Genomic DNA, 20,872 nt, shown 5'->3' with positions numbered 1-20,872 from the left:
TACAGAAAACCTCCAAGTTATTTAGTTACCCACCCCCAGCATATTCTTACTGAACTAATGGACCCCCAGACCTTCAGGAAGACCTTGTATGGAAAGATAATGCAGCTTGTGAGTGCAGTCTCCTTATCTACTTTCCATGGCAAGTCTGTCCATGGTAAAATCACTGGTCCAAAATTACTTGAATTGTTGGCTGAGGCATTAGTAGACATATCTGAGACTGCTTGAATCCCAGCCCTTTACTCAGCCCAATTTCAGAAAAAACATGTATGCCTTGGTCAGCAAAAGAGTAAAGAACACTGCTGTAGTGTTCTTTACTGTCTGGACTGAAAAGAAGCCATATGTAACAGCACATTAGAGAATGGGATGACCTGGATTCTGCCAAACTCTGATACTTCCTTCCTTCTCTTCACCTCCCTGGACTTCAATCTATCTCTTAAAAAGGTCTTTACCCCACAATAAAGCGCCTTCAGTTCTGCAGGTGTCTTGCACCATAAGAGGCAAACTACCACTGCTCAAGAGTCCTCTCCTGCATGTGTTAGTAAAGAAAAAAACTAAAACACTGAGATGGAACATGGACAGTGATAAAGCAAGAACTCAAGCAAAATGGGCTTGAGTATCATGTAAATCAGGATAAACACGAAAAGTGAGGCCACAAAGAATTGCTACACAGCAGATGATGGAAAATCCAGTGTTCCAGACCAGGAGCACTTCTTCCTGCTAGCTTACTTCTGTGAGAGCATGAGACACACTGCAGTAAGCAGGAGAGAAACGCTGCCAGAGCTTAATTGCTTTCAGAAGGGCTGCCAAGAGCTAACACTGAGCATGTCCTGTTTCACTGAAGGAAAATGGCCAGACATGCACAGAAAATGGTGAGGAACTGAGAGCAGGACTTGTACTTCTACAGATATTTAACAACGGTCTAAGAAAAACGTACTCTAAATACATTTTTTGAGTATGCTGGTCCTTTGGCTAATGTGAAAAAAGAATGACAGCACACTTCACTCTATTTAGTAAATCTCCCTAAAATGTAAACACTGCATTTTTAAGCACAACTTTATACAGCTTAAAGCTGTACTTTAAAAATTAGTATTTGTATTTGGAAAGAGAAATGAAAGTTGCCTACTTGACATAAGAGTCACTTTTCAAATATTTGTTCAAAAATTTAAAATATTTGCTTAAGAGACTCAATTATGAAGAGTCAGATCATCCTGCCAGAAGATCTAACAGCTTGTAGCCTAAAGGACCACATCAGGTCCCTCAGAAATTATCAGGAAGCAGAATTCTTAACATAGACAAAGTCACTGACTGTTAAGATTGTGTAAGAACAGTATGAACAAGGAAAACATTCATCTAAAGGCTGTCAGACACAACTTCCTTCTCTCTGGAGAACATCCATGCCTCAGAGTACCTGATGAACTTCTCTTGAGGATGAGATTAGACTAAGCAAGGCAGAGCCTAAACCTAGACCCAGTAAGAAAGGGGATAACCAGGAGCATGTCCTGCTTTTCCATAGCTTATCCAACTATGGACCTACAAGAACTAGCTACTGAAATAGCAGGCAGCTGGGGAGATCAGGCTCAGAGATGAGGGGCCTCACAGGTTCTACCTCCAACTCTTCAGTTGCCTGTTAATGGCTGCTGACATGCCAAATGAAGCCCACTAGAAGATGGGAAACAGAATGGCCAGTCTGTACTGAACAGCTCTGCTAGGCTGCTTAGTCTGGCTATGGTGCCAGTGGTACATGCAGCAGTGGGTGGGGAAGAAGTTTGGTAATCGCCCTGCAGGAGCACGAAAGAAACAACAGCAGGGACCTAGGGAGGAGAAGAGGGAAGGGTGGGAATAAAACACAAAAAAGTTAGGTAGCACTGCATTAGTTGTTATGCAACATATGATTGATTTCTTTCAGTTATTAGGCTTTTCACCTTCAGAAAGGAAATAAAGTCACGCGGGACTAAGAACATACTACCAGCTTATCACATCCTTGAGGCAAAGTAATCCTAGAGAAAACAACTGCTCAGGTATGTCTCCATGCCAAAATTTTCCCTTACCTAATTCTATGCATCTCCTGGCAGGACTAAAAGCCTAACAATAGCATATGCTCTATAACTCACTTTTTAAATGCCACTGTGAATAAATTGCATGTACCTCAATTTGGCAGTTTGATTATGGGAGTAACAGGATGAAGTACAAGATTGTTGTGAAGCAGAAAAGAAATAGTATCATATGAAACCTCATAACAGGGGATCTGTGCCCCCTGGCCTCCCAAAAAACAGCAAAAAAAGCAGAAAAGAGACAAAAAATTCTGCCAGATAGTAGCACCTGTCATCTATTGGCAGAATTTGTAAAGAAAGATGTGTTAGTATGTTAAAACATACCAGAATATTAACCATGAAAGCCAGAACACCCTCCTTCTTTTACCTGAGAGACATGGATGCTGGGGATATGTTAGGTCTTTCCCTGTCTCCAATAAACTCAATAAATTCTTTCTAAAGATTCCATTTCTTTTAAGCATCTTCCATTACTTTTGAGTATAAGCACTGGTGTGCAATTGTCCCACTCAGTTTTGTTCATACATCACAGAGATTCACAGTTGGGTGACATACTTCCCAAAACCTCTCTGGGTGTCCAGAGAGAAAAGAAACAAGCTCCCCATTCTCCCCGGGGACATGGTCACAGCAGCAGCCTGACAGAGTTCAAGTGCTTGGACAATGCTCTCAGGCACATGCTGTGACTCATGGGGTGTCCTGTGCAGGGCCAGGAGTTGGACTCAATAATCCTTGTGTGTCCCTTCCAATTCAGCATAATCTATGATTCTTTGAAACAAGACCAGGCTTCTAGCAAAGTTCTGGAAACATGTTTTCAGTAGGAATGCTTAACAATGTTCAAGGTGCAGCAGAAGCTAAACAACACTTTCAGCAATGCTGTCTGTATTTTACCTTTAATCCCTCCAGCATGTGACATACTGGGAAGGTTCTTTGGCTGTACATAAGCCAGTTTGAATGGAGGGACCACAAATGGTACCTCCTGACCATCCAGGGGTAGTTTAGAAAGCAAATAATCTTCAGAACAGCCAACTTGACGCTTCACTGAGACAGAAGACAATGGAGGCTGCTCTACAATAGTTGGCTTGCTTGCAGCTACTGCTTCAGATTCCTGCACCATGGAAACTGCTAAAAATAAAGAGCAAGACAGACAGTACACATGTGCATTAATTTTTGAACAATGCTACCAACAGATCTCTTTCATTTAATAGTATCTCTGCTTGATACATTACTTAACAGCTGCTAGTAGCATTCAGGACTAGCACCAGGAAAAGATATTCATCCTCCTGACACCTGTACTGATCCAAACTCTTTGTTGCCCAAGCTTCTGTATTTATAGCTACCTTCTTCTTAAGTGAATTTGCACAAGACCTACACTTGTATCATGGATGAGTTCTTCAAACAAATAAAACACCAAAGAAAATCCTAACAGAGTTAAAAATACCCAGAGTTTAAAAAAAAAAAAAAAAAAAGCATTCAAATTCTGAGAGTTTGAAAGATATAAGACCTTTACACAACCTTGGGTAAAAAAGCTGGCTTTTTCGGACAGTATTCTAGACTGCAAAGAGCAGACTTCAGACAACTGTTATTTCTCAGTTCCAATTCATAATACTAACAAGCATGGGTTCAATCTCCAAGTGGAGGTATGGAAAGAATTTTGGATGTTGTAAGAGAAATTAAGTTTATCAGGGTAACACAGTCATTCTATTAATGGGAAATCTCATCACTAATGCAGCAAAACTTTTGTTAAACCCTCATTATGTCAGAACTCACGATCATTTTTTTCCTTGTCCATGCAGAAACACAATTTACAGCAGGTTTTTATACATTCTGTTGCCATTGTTTTCAGTGTTATAATTTAGAGGGGACCTCAATCAGCGATCCAATGCAGCTATCAGACCTGAAAAACACAATAAAACAAACCACAGTAGATGGGAGTAAGTAAAATAGCAGTATTATCAGCTATTTAATATGCAGTTGCTTTTTTGTACACAGTCCCAGGATCAATCAGAAAGTTACTTCAGTCATAAAAGGATCAGAGCCATCAGATTTCTCTCACTGAGAAAAATCACTTTTATAAAAAAGCACAAGGAAAGAGATCGTTTTAACATATGGCAATCAAATACTTTCAGTGATCCACCCAGACAGGTCCCTGCCTTTTGGGAACACTAAAATTCTCCTCATATTTGTGTGTGCCACTGGGCTTTGGAGTTTACTCAGCTTTACAACTGTTTTGACATGGTATTGTCAAGCCATTTGCAAGATGTGTTTTTAATTCTGTTTCCCTTGTTCATGTTTCTCCTATCCTCTTTCACTCCCCTATTATTTTCACATACATCTATACATGTTTACATTTTTCACTCGACATATTCCATACTTTTAACTTGAAAACAGGCTTTATGAATGATGCCAAAATTGCCTTCTTTGAGAAGCTACTGCTTTCTCATAATTGTATACACATGAAACTGAAGACCTGGTTTATTATATAATTGTTTGCTGTGCACACAAAAATAAAGCACGCTGACTATCAGCAAAATAAGAGGCATGTAATCTACAAAAGAATGAGAACAAGTCTCTAACAGCTGGTTAACATTATAGGAACTTTATGACAATGCTAACTGGCCTCATTTAAATGTCTTTATTCATATCCTTATGTTCTCTTTTTAGAGAGACACAGACAGCTGCGCTGCCTCCTGTCCAAAACTTCAGCTAAGTCTAGTCCTTTTACATCCACCTAAAGTATGCAAGGTTCTTAGGAGAACATACCCAAGACACAATTCTAACTTGAAGATTAGAAGACACCAAACAGAACATGAACATAGGTTGAAGGGATGAGGAAGACAGCAAGTAAGACAGATGGGAAAACATGGAGAAAATATGCAGTTTTACCAAAAAATGAAAAATGGATATGTTTGCTTAGTTACTTCAATTGCAAGAAATTTCTGAAAGCATCTGTGCTCCAACACAGAAACCGTTCATTCCCACTGTAGCTTAAACAATGCCGTAATTTTCTTCATATAGTCAAAGACAATTGGAGAATCACACAAAGTCTATGGAAATAACTGTAATATCCTCCAAATTTTTCTTGCATTAAAAGCCCCTCAAATTCTGTAGATGTTAGGTGGAGATACTAAGCTATGGACACTTCCTCTAACTCAAACACAATTACTTTGCACAGAATCCCTCTCTCAGTACTTGCCTTCATCTTAAAATTGCCCATGAGTGTGAGTACAGCAAGAGACCTGCATCAAAAATCTTCAGAGGCAATGCCACCAGCTCCAGAACCTGCTCTGCATCTTTACAGAAGCATGAAAGAAGTCATGAGAATTTCTCATTAAATTTTCCATGGTTCTAATGACCAGATTTTCACTGTTGCTCCTCCCTTGGAGGCATACTCATGATAGCCAAGGCTGCTAATTTACTTTGGGTTCCCTTGCAGTGATTTTCCTTCCCAGCTGTTATCAGTACACAGCTGGAGTTAATATGCTTCACTCTTGTTCACCATGTTTAAACTGGACTGAAACAGCTGCTCTGTTTGCTCTAAGCTTTGCAACAATGGTATCTAAGCTTCAGTGGCAGTTTGCACAGGCAAAACAGACTTTTATCTCAAAATGTCCAGATAGAATTTATTCTCTACTGGTGGTGAAGAAACCAAAATGTTAGTATTTCCCTACTTTCTAACTACATAAAGTAGAAAAATTCATTTTTCTGCATCAGAGAAAATTCAATTCATGGAAGGGAATTGTTCAGCTGGAACAATTAATTGAGCCAATAAACAAGTGGAAATCACCTGTCACAAGCAGCTACCTTTCCTTCACAGGGGTGAATGCCTTACCTAGAAAGAAAGGGCTGCCCTATGGGTATTCAGGATTTAAAAGTCATAATGCAGTTCTACAACTCCTGTTCTTCTATCATTTAAAAATACCCTGTTTTTCACAGTAATTGCTAGTCAGCTATGATAGTCTTTAACTATCACACTGTCTTTAACATTTTTCCCCATTTATCAATATGCAAATGTTCATACATTTTTCTTCTATCTAAAGACAAATATAAAGCAATTCATTACTGCCTACTGTAAAGAAGAGTTAGGATTACAGATTGTTCTTTAGCAATAGGCAAGGCAATATCAATAGTGAATGCCAAAGTATATAGACACACATCTTAGAGCCTCCATTTCAGTTTTAGCTTAATTATAGGAGTTTGAGAAGAAAGTTCCATGACTAAGAGACTAGAACACTGTTTACACTTCTTTAAGCTTACAAATGTAATGGGTTCAGTGACAAACCTTGCACTTGGGTCCCTAGACTTACACCACAGCCACGTTACAAAAAAAAAAGACTGCATTTGCTGACGGAAAGGCCATTTAGACACAGCGCTCCCTCATTCTGCTTAGAGCACTTTATGGAATCAATAACATGGATGGTCTCAATTACTTTTGAAAGTTTTAATTCACTAAATTAAACTACCATGATAAATATTGTTGGTGGTTTTTTTTTGGGTTTTTTTTTGTTTGTTTTTTTTTTTTTTTTTTTTGTTTTTTTTTTGAGCAATCCTGGCAGTAAATTAGACGGCTTGGCTCCCACTTAATATATTTTCTTGTATCTATATTTTCCAAGCTGCCTACAGTTATTTATACAACTTTCACTGCATGCAAAAGTTTTCTCTTAACCGTGTGGGGGAGAAAGAAATTTAACAGGTTCTGTTGTATATTTTAGTAACTGAAAATAAACAAAAGCATTGTAGAGGATTAAGCAAGTATTTAATGATCTTGACAGAAGTTGACATTTCTATCAAAGGTTAAACTTATCCCACATGCCAGATCCTTTTGCTGGTGTTGGCTACCCAAAAATCCTCAGTATACAATTTAACATGGTTAAAAGTTCGTACTAACATGAATTTATCTGGGAATATATTTATGAAATAAACCATGACCGTAGAGACTTTTGTAAGGTGCACCACCAAATCCCAAAGAAGTACTGACTTCCCAGCAATGTCACCCATTTTAACAAGAAGTTAAGATTCCTTGACACTATCTCTACTTTTTGAAGTCAGTTTTTGTTAGGCAATATGCATATAGCAAGGACATCCTCATTTTTTGTGATTCTAGACAAAAGGATGGGGAAAAAGAGAATTTGCCCTCATTTTCTGACAAATGAACGAAGAGAAATCAATTTGCAGAGGAGGGAACTGAACCCAGTTTGTCACTCGTCTGTCAAATTCTCTCTTTCTTGGTGTTTTTCACCAAATTCAGTAAGCCATTTCATTTCTCTCTTCCCAGTATCAAGGAAAGTAAGATAAGCAAATGCAACTCAGCAAGTGTACTTCCACACTATGTCAAAAAGAGAGACAACCTTATTAGAACATCCTGGAAACAGCAGTTTCAAACCTAACCACACACATACACTGAGCCTAGAGAATTAAAATAACTATTATTTTAATGGGTTTAGATGGAAAACATAAATTATCTTAATGATTTCCAGATTCCTCTGATAGAAATTTTGACTGAGCTAAAATCAGATAAACAGAGTATCAAAAACTTTAGTTCCAAATGCCTTCAGAACAATTACAAGACAGAGATGTTTGGAGAAGAAAGTAAATATTTTCAGCAACTCATTAAATAAAAAGAACATGATAGAAAATGGGTGATCGCAATATTAAATATTAAAAGCTGAAAGCAGTCTGAAAAGAAATGTCAGGTCTTTACTGCCATATGAGGAAAGGGTGTTTTGCAACAAGACTGCAGGTTGCCAGTGAATTTTAGTGCATTTAGTCACAGCTCTGCTCCATAGGAGTTGAACAGGTAACACATTTATAACTACACAATAGAAACAAAGGTGAAATAGCTGTTCTCAAACAGGGAAAGCTGGCTAAGCCAGTGGTTTCAAACATTTTGAGTTATATTGCCAGTCATAAATGTCTACAATGCATTCTCAGATCTGCATTTTAGAAACATAGCACAGCAAAATTCTAGTAGCAGTAAGTTCTCACAGAGCAGGATGTGTAAAACAAAATAGCCGGAAATAGGGATTATCAGTTGTTATAAAGCATTTGGGACAGATCTTCGAATGACATAAGCATCTACAACTCCAGGAGCCCCAGAGGAGCCAGGACACTGCAACACATGAGGATCTGTCCTCTGGAGAAAGTCAGCTCAAGCTTGCTAGTTCACACCTCAGCCAAACACCTCGTTTATGATACCTCTTCTGCTACCTGTTTATGCTGCCCTATGACTTTCTGCCTTTTGGATCCAGAAGATGCAGTCAGACCCAGTCATATCAATCCTTCAGAGAGCATAACAGTACCAGCTCAGGTCTCCAGATGTTTTACAGAAGCACAGTGCAGCAAAAGCTGCTTCTGATGCAGGTCAGATGGATTATCTTTTGATGGTGCAGATGTTGCTCAAGGCTTAACTTCCACAGCCAGCTGTTTTGTGGTTTTGCTTCTGGGGGAGAGTGTCTGGGAGCTGTGCACCCTTCTCAGCACAGCTCTTCAGCTGAAGAGAGGTGGCTGATGGCCACCATGTCTCAAAACTGGCCAACCCTAGTAAAACAGCCTAAATGGTTTTGAGACATTTGCCTCCAGGTACTTTACTACTACAGCAGCAAGGACAGCACATGTACCCACACACACTTACCAAAAACATAAAGCTCACAGTTTAAAAAAAAACCAAACAAACACTGTTTTTTTTGGGGACTGTAGGTAGGTCTGATTTGTAGTGCCCACACAGGAGAGACAGGTACTTCAAGTGGGCCTGAGCATGTGAAAAGAGAGGACACAGCTTTCATTCCTATTCATTATAAACTTCAGCAGTAGCAGGATGTCTGCAGGAATTATAAAAAAAGGAAACAAAAAATGTCATGCCAACACACACCTACCAGGTGCATGGTAAGAAGCTCCTTTCTATACCTATTTCTGGAAGAAGCCCACAACAGAGATATATGCAGTAACTAGTGGGTGGGTGTGTGCATACATACACCCTCCTTCTCTGCTTGTAGCCACAACTCTTGGAAGAGCATGAAAGCTCTGGAAATTTGCATGCAGAGATTATTCCACTTCTTCTGCCTTCTAAGGAAATTAAGATAATATGAGGCTTTCTCTTTTTTTTTTTGTGACCGGAAAAAAAAGGGATTTCACCCTGAAAGCAGCGGATCACAGAGAAGATGCTGAAATAACACAACAGAAAGAGAGACATTATGAGGCTTTTGAAGGACACAACCAGAAAGACATTCTTGTGAGAGACATCTTACAAACAGTTCAACAGAAACATAATGAAGAGATGCAAAACTCTCCCAGTCCAGTAAATGAGGACCATGCATCATTAACCTAGTTTAGGTGATGGAGATTTTACGACAGACCATTGCACAGCCTGCCTTGGGCAAAGAGGCTCCCAGTGTTGTTTAAGCAGTTATGCAGTTGAATCAGGTACAGAAATAGATGGTAAAGTCACACTCCATGATGCAAACAAACCAACAACTGCCCAGGCTCAGGAAGGATCTTCCCACACTGGTAAATGTGTGCACAGCAGCCCATCAGGGGAAGCTTGACATGTTCCTCTCACTGATCACAAAAACAGGAAACTGAACGGAACAGATCATGGGTCTGAACTGCCACAGTCCTCTGCTGCAACCTCCTCTCATTCACTTACAGTTTGCTAAAGCAGAATTTTTCTTTTGAAGACCAGAAAGCCCATTATGAGCCCTTGTCCTACTCCCCTCAGCTTCTGACACCACTGGATTTCAACAAGTTATGCCTGCACTACACTCAGCAACTTAAGCAGAAAGACATGTTCTTATTTCAGAAAATATGACAATAACTAATTTCCTTCACTATTAATATTTTAGCTCTTATCTCCAGGAACTATCTACCTCAGACTCAACAATATCACAAGATAATCTAAGGTGAGAAAATATTTCATTTAATAACACTTGTAAAGACAAGCTTGCTCTCACTCTCACAGCACTATATTGACATTCCAAACTACCAGTCCACTATCGGCTCTGCATCCTTCTGACTGTATTTTGAGCAAGTGAAGAAGATGAGGAAGGTGGGAGCCTGCAGAGAGCATCTTCCCACTCCCTTTGGTGACTGCCACAGCATCCAGGTAAGATACTGTTTGCTGAGTTCTCCTACAGGTAACAGTTGCAGGCAAAGTTTAAAACTCTTGTAATCAGCAGGAGTGCTTAATATGTTACTGCTATCAGTCAGGATGTGACAACTCTACAAAAATATTATTTAACTTCAGCAAGCTTCTTTCGAGGGAAAGAAAAGCACCCCAGACAGCAGTTCTTAGCTTAGGTGTTGTCATAGCAGTAAAAGCAGAACTCACTGTGAGCCCATGAGCTGCTTTGCATCTTCTCCTGCCAATGAGGTCTAGCTCTAATTGTGCCAGGGCAGAAACTTCTCCTGGAGCAGCCACATCTTCCCACATGCACTTCTGAGGGAACATACCGTGTCCCACTCCAGCTTTGCCTTCTCTTTCCAGCTTCTCTGCCCAGACAAAGATGATCTAATGTATGTCTCTCTTTGTGCAGGCCCTGAGCTGAACCCTAAAGATCACTTGTGCAATCTAGCTGTGGTCTCATTCAGCTCAGCAGCTGCTTCTTCCCAGGGCTCCAGCCTGGAGGAAGCCAAATGGCTTTCAGCACATCTGCACACGCAGCCCAGGCACAGAGCAGCAGAGTACATCACAAAGAAGAACTAATTGCTCCTGCCTACTTCCCCAAAGAAAAATAAAGCTGAGCAGGTGTGTGTGCTTGAGCTATTGTGCTACAGGAACAACTGCTTCTGCTTTTCAGGCACCCCTTGGAGAAGGGGAACAAACCCTGGCGCGAGTACAGGATCCAAAGCTGTCCTTCTGACAGGGGCCCCAGGGACATCCTGCCTCTGGTTTAGCACTACAGCCTTGCACCTGCAGCCCTTAAATGTAAACCTAATGCAATCCTACCCCAGTATGCAAAACATTAATAATATCATTTACAAGTGCCAAAAGAAAAATTTCTTTAAATCGGAACCAGTTTTTCTTGTGTGAGATTTATATTTGAATTAAGAAGGAAACATTATAAATCTATCCCATGACAAAGCTTAAAACTTTGGATTTTAATATGCTGAATCCCCTCTGCTCTGAGCTGTAAAAGTTGATATAATGTTTCTTCCTAATGTTGCATTAGGCAAGTAACCAATTCATCCAATTACTGATCTGACAACACTGTTCCTGTGAACTGAAGATAAATTCACTGACTTGGACAAGAATGTACAATATTGTATGTATTGGGGCAGTAAACAAAAGAATAAATCCATTATGTTGGACTGCAGACATTTCTGGATTCAGATGGAAAACGGCAAAGCAAGAGTTGAAGTCAGGACACCAGAAAAGAAAGCTGAAGAGACTAAAATATCTGTAAAAAAAGAACTTGGCCTTTGATGAGAACATGGAAAGAATTCAACATAAGATAAGTCCTTTGCTCTAAGCAGATTAGAGACAAATCACAACAATCACCAATTGTTACTTTATAATCTAACTTAAGACTTTATGTATTCTGTGTCAGGTTTTAATCCAATTTTTTCTCTTTCTGCTGTTAATGCCAAGAAGCCATGAAAATAGAACTGTCAGCAGTCCTTCTATAGCTCTGATACCAAACAAAACTGGAAACATCTGGATTCATTTTTCAACAAGACAGCCAAGAAGAAGGTATTTTAGGCAAGAGCATCTGCCTGTGGAGTTCCCTAACATGGCTAAATGTGTCTAGTTTTGAAAAGATGGCCCTTGGAAACCAACTCAATGCAACACTGAAAAAAAGCATTAAATGGCATTCGGGATTCCTCAGCTGCTGCCATGACCACAGAGTCATACAGAAAACACATGGATACACATATACCATCCAGACAGCTAATGCAAACAGCTCTTCTGTATATTTGGAGGAAAAAGAAAGAAACGAAAAAGAAAAAGAAAAAAAGAAAAAGAAAAAAGAAAAAAAAGAAAAAGATAAAAAAGAAGAAAACCCAAGCAGTTTTGCGTGGAAAAAGAGTTTCATTACTATTAAAACAAGAATTAATTTCTTGTTTTAATTTCTTTACATATACTTGGGCACACACTGCTTTGTTTTAGGTGAAGCAGTTTTTAAATAATTTTTTTACACATAATTGTTATCCTGTTTCATGATGAAAACAAAAATCCTGTCAATTATGGAGTTTGCAATAGGTGAGGATTCCCAGTTCTGCTCCATACTGTCACTGTAGAACTGGTTACACAGTGGTGAGAGGAAGCAAACATGCAGGTTGTACAGATAAAAGCTGAAAGACTATGTCTGAGATTAAGAAAGGAAAGGTGACTCAAGTACATTTCATATATGAAAACAGGTTAAATGAATGAATCAAGAACAGGAAATGGGAACTGATCTTAAATAATTCAAATCCAAACCAGATTGGGAATATGGCTCTGCAGGGCATGTGTACTGAGCTCAGGAAGCTGCCTAAACACACACTGAAATAAAAGTCCAGAAAGATAGTGTCCTTATAAAGTACAACTATTTATTACTCTTTGCATGAAATCCACCCAGAGCAGGAACCCAGAACTACTGTAACAGCCCCAGCAGTGCCTCTCGGAGAGCTGTACTGGCTGGAGCTGTTGGCAGCTGCCCAGCCAGATGAGTGGTAACCAGGCATTGTGTAACAGAGGCATTTTTCAAGGAGTTTGCACAGACTCGAGGAGAAACAGCAGAAATCAAAACTGTCTCAATTTAATGGCAGTATCTAAGATCCCAATCATTATTGGTCAAATGCTGCTACAACTCTGGGGCATTGTGGTGGGCTCTGCTCCCTTCTGAGAAGACAGAGGTCCTGAGAGCAGAAGTTGGCAGCATGAAGCTACCATTCCCTGTTTTCCCTTAGGACAGAACTGTGTAACAACACAGTGAACAATAGCTATACCATAAATGTATGGGTTTTTAAAAAAATCCTATTGAGTTTAAATCTCACTTCCTAAGAGATTTTGAACCCATGATTTTACACACTGGTGAAAAACTAGATCTGGAATTGCATATACCACTGAATGGAATGAAAGCCAGAGTAATTTAGGCAGATGCTCTGTGTTTTATTAAGGCTTCATGGAAGAAATTTTTTTGCAACTCTGGTCACTGCTGAGAAGACAGAGAACCTGAATGGGAAAGTCATAGAAAGTTCCCAATCTAGAGGCCAACAACTCCCTTTTGCAAAAGTAAATCATGGAGAAAGAAAACCCAACAAAACCAACACAGAATTAAAAATGTAAGAATTTCCCCCTACTGTAAAATTAAACTGGTCTTGAGAATGTTTTGTTGTCACTTAGGAGTGCTAAATAACAGAATTTCTCTCAGAAACAGGATACAACTTGCTTTTGTATCAATTCACCACTAACCACAAAGGCACTGCTCAAGTGACTTTTAAACCTTATCCTGACTAACCCTCCTCTCTGCATGGCAGGTGCTTTCCTTATTGGAAGCTGTACAAACACAGTGGACTGACTGCAGGCCTGAACTTTATAGAGAGTTCTGCCACAGCCTCGCATTTCTCCAGCCCCTGACAAGTCCTGGTTAAGGGCTGGGCCATCTCTGGCCACATGACCCACCTGACCCAGCTTCAACAAGCAGGGTGGGCAAAGCCACATCCAGCCCCTCTGCCCAGAGGCATGAGAACTCCGTGGGAGAGAGGGGTTGCATTCCTTCAGGGAGAAGGGCTCCCCCCTGCCCCAGCTCTGGTGATGAGGCAAAGCCAGGCAGCCTTAGGCTCTCCATGCTTCAGGCAGAGCTCAGGCACTAGAGGTGTGCATTCACACCCCCCTGCAGGGGCTCCGGGGCCCAGAGCCATGCACCCCTGCCCAGGCTGCAGCACCCTGCACCAGCTAAAATCCAGGCTCCAAAGCATAGGGGATAAATTAATGGAGTGCCATGGAGGTTTCAAAGTCATGGGACATGGGCCTTCTAGAGTGCTTTTTTTTCAAAGCTGGTTTAATTGCCAAAGGAGTATCTCCAGAACTCACTCTTCAGGCCATTGCAGTGACCACAAGGACCCACCAAACATCAACACCCTTCATTTGGGACCTAATTATCTGTTCTCTCCAGTTTAAGGCTGACTATTAGGTCACTGAAAAACAAAGATTCAAAACAAAATCACCAGGGTACAATTTACAGGAAAGATAAGTACCAGATTGACGACATAATTTCTTTTTGGCACTGAATTAGTGCAAACTTCAGCTGCAATGACAGGCAAACAAATACTCATACTAAGCTTAAGACAAGTATCCTCACCAATTCTGCATGGTTTGATGTATTAAGATCATTAAAAAATATAATGGAACACAAAGAAGCTCAAGCAAACCCAGGTTCTGAACCTCTTCCCACATGAGGATTCTCAGTTTAGATGTGAAGATCCATCCTGGCTGCAAAAGGCTATCAGCCTAACTTCTCTCTGCATAAGCAATCCTTCTGATTAATTAATCTTGAGCAGCATTACTAATTAGAACGACAATATGGCTTTACTCAGAGACTGGTCTACTTCAAGTCAGAGCTTGCTCTGCCTTTCACTTTAAAGAGATGAGATCTTAAGTTCTCTGCTGACAGAGATTGGGTGTTGTCCTACTTAGATTAGAGAGAATATTTACCAGATTTAAGGTATCTGGGGAGATAGGAATTCAGAGTAAACAAAGCCATTCTATAAAATTAAACAAGAGTCCAAAGAGAGGAGAAATAGGTCAGGATATGCATCACATAAAATTCACTAAATGAAGTAAATAGCACCTTAATCAAGCAAAAAAGTTCAATAAATGTTTCACCAAAGTCAAAGTGTACTGCTGGTATAAGCCACAGCAGACAGGAGAGACAAGATAGGAGGCCTAAGCTAGCCAAAGTTTGGCTTCCTAGTTGAGGCTGTCCTGGTAAGACAGGTCCTCTGGCTCTGCCCACCACACATGGGGGCTGCATCTGCCTGAGCCAAACTTGCTGAAAGGGCTGGCTGCTACTGGGGGGGCTGTTCAGCTCTGCCTTGCCAACAGCTATTCCTGCAGGACCCAGTAAACATGCAGCTGCACAGTGAGCTGGCCCAGCTCACTGATTAGATACAAAATTAAATGACCAAAATAAACAACCTTTTTTTTTTTTTTCCTTTTAAAAAATAAGTGGTTTTTCAACTCTCCCTGTGGTTGACTGCAAAAGGTGGGGTCAGAATGTAGTGGGGAAAATAGGGGGCCAGAGCAGGACTGCCCGTTTCATAGCCAAGCCACAGCCCTGGGGAGTACATTTAGAGTAACTTACAACTGAAACTAAACCACCTACCCATAGGATGAACGGAGGTTGAGTGAGCAGATACTAAACAAGTGACTCAACAAGGAAAACAACTAAGCCTGAGGTTTAGGACAAGAGAAAAAGAGACCAATGCCTAAACTTTTTTCCCAACATTGTAAATTAATAGCCTACACACACATGACTGACTGAACAATCCCACCCACATTCATTCTTTCCACAGCAGAAGAAGAAAGAGAAATTAATCACCTGGGGATCCATCACCTAAATTAAATGCAGGGGAGGGCAGTGGAATTCATGTGGCATCTGTGAAGTCCAACATACCCTCTGGGTGCAACGTTTTTAGTAGGTGTCATTTTTATAAGTATTGGCAAGAATCAAAGGACACTTTAGTAATAAATGTATTCTCTTGAAATTAAGTATTGCTTAACCACATGTATTCTGCAAATATATATTTTAATATTTAGCATACGGTTGGAAAAAGGATGAAAAATTAATCCACTCCTGGATTCAGGATTTATGCCCTAGCCACCGAGTTGTAGGATCACAGCTCACCTAATGAATATTTGTGTACTGAAGGCAAGGTGAAACAGTTTCATAAGTAAGAAGCCAGAGAGCACCAGCCCAGAACAGCACAAAGGTTTATGGGTTTAGCTCTCTCTTGAGAAATTAAAGATGCAAAATCAGAACTTGATTCTTCACATGTGTCTAACAGCTATAGAAACAAACTAGAAAGAACAGGATGGGGGGGAAGGCATAGCAGTGTATTCCCTTGCATGGTTTTTAAGTAGTTCTGATTCCCTGATATGGACTCTCCAAGAACTTATCAAGGTACATCTCACTTCTGAATGCCTGGACAGCTTGGACACCCAACTAATCACCACTGTAAAAATTAAAGGCATAAAAAACATAAAGCATAAAGCAGCAAACCTCAATGCATTCAGCAAGTATCACTGGGAAAAACCTGAGCCTGCACAGATCAGAGACTGAGGGTTAGGACTGCAAAAGTCCAGCTCCAAGGAGCGGGTGCTCACAGGATCTTTTAGATGGGAAGGCACTGGACAGCTGTGGCCCTGTGGACATCCTGAGATCTTGTTATTTTCCTGCACAATTACAGCAGACCGACTGGAAGTGTGCATTGTAGAACACTCACAATACCGACCTTTTCGTTCTTATCTAGAGAAATCAAATCCCCATCAAAGGAGAGTTACAAGGCCAGCTTAATTAACGATGGTATTTATTTCAGATTGCTGTTTAACAACCAGAGTGATCCAAAACACGCAGGAATCCAGCTTCATGGTATGGATTCAACAACTGTGAACAGGACAACTTGAAACAGCTTACAATTATACCTGCTGCTTTAGCAGTGCTCTTGGATACAGCATAACTTCAGTAAATATGTGTTTTCTGATGCTAATTTCATCCCACGCAGAGGGAAACTGTCTAGCTATATTCACAACTTCCTTTGGAGTTTTGGCTAAACCACATCTCTAATTACTTGAAGTATAGATGAAAATGATCTAATTAGCTATTGCTGGCCTGTGACAACACTTAGCTGCTAATTCACACAAAATAGTTGAATTTTAGAACGCCATTTTCATACAGCAATACCACGTCGAAACTGTTCTAAGTACAATTGAACCTCGGACCTAATTTGTATGAAGATTCAATTCTCCGGTACTTTAAAATAGTTACTACTTTCCTACCTGCCTACATCTCCCAAAGTCGATAGGAATCGCAGAAACTCGGCCGCCTCCGCTGGGGCAGCTCCTGCTCCCCGCGGCCGCTGCTCGCACCTCCCTGCCCTTCCCGCGGCCCCCGGACGGGGATCCTGCCCTGGCCCCCGCTGCCCGGCCCGGTACCTGCTGGGACGGCGCTGCCGGCCCCTCTGCCCGCCGGAGCTGCCGCAGGACGGAGCCGGAGCCGCCTGCGCTCTCCCCGCGCCGCTGCCGCTCCTCCCGCGCCTGCGGGCCCCCGCCTGCGCTCGGCAGCCGGGCACCGCCGCCCGCCCGGCCCTCAGGTGCGCTCCCGCAGCGCTTACTCACCGATCGCTATCGCGCAGGGGGAGTTTCCCCGGCGGCTCGGGACTCTCCCGCCTCACCTGAGCTACTCGCTGGGGCAAACTTGCCTCCAAATGGCTGCCAGTAACTCTTCTTTGGCTCTTGCTCGACCGTGACACCTGCGAAGTCGGTCCAGAGCTGCCCCTCGCTTTGCTAGAAGCACAAGCAGACTTCTGTTTTAGAAGGAAAAGGCGATTTTTCACATTTTACAATGTTCTCAGAAAACGGCATGTCCAGTTGGAATATGGATCCGTGTTAGGCTTCACATGGACACGTGAGAAAGCCCCTGCCACTAGAGTGCATAGTTCGTAGGGTAATTTAGGGACCACACACAAGTTGATTAGTGTAGAATTTTCAGCAGGAAGTTCTGGTTTGGAAATTTCTTTGCAGGAAGGAAAAGTTCTGTAAGTCTCAAGGTGGTTTCTCCTTGTTTCTAGTTTTTGGTAACTGGAAGTGCTACAATACCCCAAGAGGCAAATATGAGGAAAAGGTGGGGCTGGACTAGTAGGGAAAAGTGTGTATTTCCCCAAAGAAATGCTGTTTACACTCTGAGAACATTTAAATTTCCAGTCATTGAAGTTTTGTACAGTTGTCCTAATAGGTCTTTGATTTAGTGGCTTCCCCATTCACCAAGACTGTATTTTTTTTCTGTTACAATATTTTTCATTTTAAATTTAATAACACCACAGATCTGCTGCTAACTAAGAATTTCATGCCTGTCATCATGCAGTGTAACACAGCCACTTCAAGCTCCAGAGCCACTGTAAGAGGAGAGACACCCTGAGCCAAAAGCACAGACTTATAAATTTTGAGCTGACAAAGCTTCTCTGTTCATCTCTGCACAAAGCCAGTTGCAAGTACTGGTATCACATAGCAGAGAGGCTCCTGCTAATGGAACTCATGAGATTATGCATGGTCACTGTTTTAAAGAAATACCAGTAACCTGGTACGCTTCCAGAATTATCTGAGTCCTCCTGAAGTGCCCATTAATTACACATTTCAAGCCATCTCACTGGATTAATTTGCACAACCAAACAGCTTTATTTTCACTGTTCACAGAAGTGTGTTGTTTAACTACTGATAAGGCCCTGTATGCAGCTTGCTGCTATCAAGTTACCTCGGCATTGTCATGCTCAAAGTTTTTTCGGGCTCTCAGCGACTTCCAGTCCTGCCTGAACGTCTCTCCAGCTGCTGGAGTTGCAGTGCAGTAGCAGCCGTCCACTGGGATTGCAGGTTGCCTCTCTGATGAAGGAAAAGACATTAAAACCAGTATTTTTGACTAGGCGGTTAGAGGGAAAAAAACAGTTTGCAATATGACCTTCCTTCATCCAGGCAAGACTGTGCCCTGTAATTTGAGAGGGCCCATTAACACATCTCTGTGGCTCTTTTGATGGTTTAGGACACCTTTCAGTTTTTTCAGCTGCTTGATAATTGGGAATTTTGTTTCAATAAGCAAAAAATTCAGCTGTGCATGGTAAGGGATGTGGACAATGTGATCTTGTGTGGATGGGGAGAGCATTACTGTCCTGTGATGTTTTTAGCTGGGATGGAGACAAACCTCCCCCCTTCCTTGAAATATTTTTGCTGCAAACAAACCTAGTCTGAAGATCAGCAGTGAAACCAATTTACCTCTTTTCTTGTCAGCTGCAAATACGATCTTCCTTCCCTGCCAGCCTCCTGGCAGCACCCAGAGTGCTCCATGCTCTGCTGTTTCTTTCTGTAACTAAACCTTGCTTCAGAAAGCTGGTGATGTTCCCTTGCCTCACCGACTCCTGCTGTTGGCTCCTCTCTCCTCTGGTGACCATTCCAGACCTGTCATTGCAACCACTCGTCCTCACTCATTCCTGGTTCTTTGCAGCTGCTCTTGCTCCTTGTGCTGCCTCCACTCCAGGCACCCCCGGTACTCAGAGCAAGCTCATAAACTTGGCTGCTTTTGGCTGGCTCTGCCAAACCACAGCACTCTCAGCTCCAGAAATGCAGGGCTGAAATACTTGAGCAGACCCATGCAGGGCCAATAGAAGAGAATTTATTAGTCTGGGCTATGCTTCACCTCTCATATTCCCCAGTGAGGCCTGTCTCATCTGTTTTGAACCTCTGCACCACAGACTTTTTCACTTGCTGCTGAGCCTGTTTATGCTATTGGATTACAACTTCCCAGTGTTTTTCTTGTTGAAAGAGAAGTAGCCAGAAGACTATAGAAAGTAGCTACAAGCAGGAGTCTATATCATCATCTCTGGGCCTCAAGCCTTTAGGAACTGGACCCAAAATAATAAAAACCCATGAATAAATACTGACACAAATCTTGAGTAATTATTTACATCTGCAAACACTTTCAAACAGATTAAGACCCTTTTTCTTCACTCTCCGCAAATGCTCCAGTGAACAAAGTTTTCAGCAGGAATGCTGATGGAGGCTGCAGCTTTGTATAAACTCAGACTGAATTCTCCTACATGATCCTTTGCATCAGAAACCTGATCACACCACCTGTGCACACTTACTGACATGCCAACTTCCATGTTAAATATCAAGAAGTTCAGAGGTTGAATCAATGTTTGCACAGAGCACACTGAAATCTTTTAAGCACAAAAGTGGAAAACATAATTGCTTAGACGTTCTTGCCTAGTTTATGAAGAATTACATGAAATTAAGCAGCTGATGATTCCAAATAGCTTTCCCAGCTATCTCCCAGCTGAGAATCCTTCAGAGCAAGCAAGCATTTAACACTACTACTTATGAAATATTTTAGTTTCAGAAACTAACATCAAGTGATGTACTTATGATCAGAGATAAATTCCAGTGTATATTACAATAGTGAAGTGATGAGCTCAGCCATCAGGACCTAAAAGCAGGGTGTTATCAGGACAAGTCCAGCACACAGCCTACAACACCTCATAGCCAAGCTCCATGTGTAACCACTAAATTAAGTTTTCTGAGGCAGAGACCTTTTGAGAGAAAAAAAGGATTTCGCAACTTAGATTTCAGTGAATTAGCAGTGTAGTTTTCAGCTAAAGTCTCTAAGAAGTTAATACACCTTCGTTACAAACAACTTCTGCAGCCAGAGGATTTTACTACCATTAAAGTTTTTTCAGCAGTAATCTTTGTCCCCTGAGGGTTTTTTGGGAGAAACATGAAACTGTTTCCTCATCCTCCTTGTCCTGCTCTCAGCTGGAGCCTGTTTTTTTCCCATTCCCATATAACCTTTGGGTTTAGCTGACACCTTCCCTCCTCTGCCACAGATGATGGGTGTGGTCCACACACTTCATTATAGAAAGCTGCTATAATTCAGTCCGTGACTATTAGTTTTTATTTTCTCCTTTTATCAAATGCATGTTTAACATCACACTTAACATTACCTGCTGTAATTTTGTCCACCATCTGAGACTGCAGCCAGTTGCCTTCTCCCACAGAGCTGCAAAGGACAGCTTTATTGCACAATGTCCAGTACCATTTGAAAAGGTTGATACAATGCCTAGACAAGCAATTACATGGAGATCTGCTG

The 20,872-nt window shown here is 41.4% G+C and overlaps 1 protein-coding gene across 4 annotated transcripts in view; it reads right to left on the bottom strand.

Moving 5' to 3' along the window:
* Nucleotides 1-17,238, bottom strand: part of TC2N (tandem C2 domains, nuclear) — a 29,502-nt gene extending 12,264 nt beyond the window's left edge. The window contains exons 1-3 of one of the 4 annotated variants that reach the window (XM_053979315.1): nt 17,176-17,238; nt 3,816-3,942; nt 2,937-3,170 (exon numbers count right to left, since the gene is read on the bottom strand). In XM_053979315.1, coding sequence (XP_053835290.1) covers nt 2,937-3,170; nt 3,816-3,882 — 301 coding nt within the window. In that variant the 5' untranslated portion in view covers nt 3,883-3,942; nt 17,176-17,238. Of the gene's footprint in view, nt 1-2,936; nt 3,171-3,815; nt 3,943-17,019; nt 17,108-17,175 lie in introns of those variants that run through there. The other 3 variants (XM_053979314.1, XM_053979316.1, XM_053979317.1) reach the window with 3 other exon arrangements.
* Nucleotides 17,239-20,872: the final 3,634 nt, after the last annotated feature.

The sequence above is a fragment of the Vidua macroura genome, chromosome 6, assembly GCF_024509145.1.
Source record: "Vidua macroura isolate BioBank_ID:100142 chromosome 6, ASM2450914v1, whole genome shotgun sequence".
Lineage (NCBI taxonomy): Eukaryota > Metazoa > Chordata > Aves > Passeriformes > Viduidae > Vidua > Vidua macroura.
The sequence above is the reverse complement of the archived record's forward strand: the minus strand, read 5'-3'. Positions and strand labels throughout refer to the sequence as shown.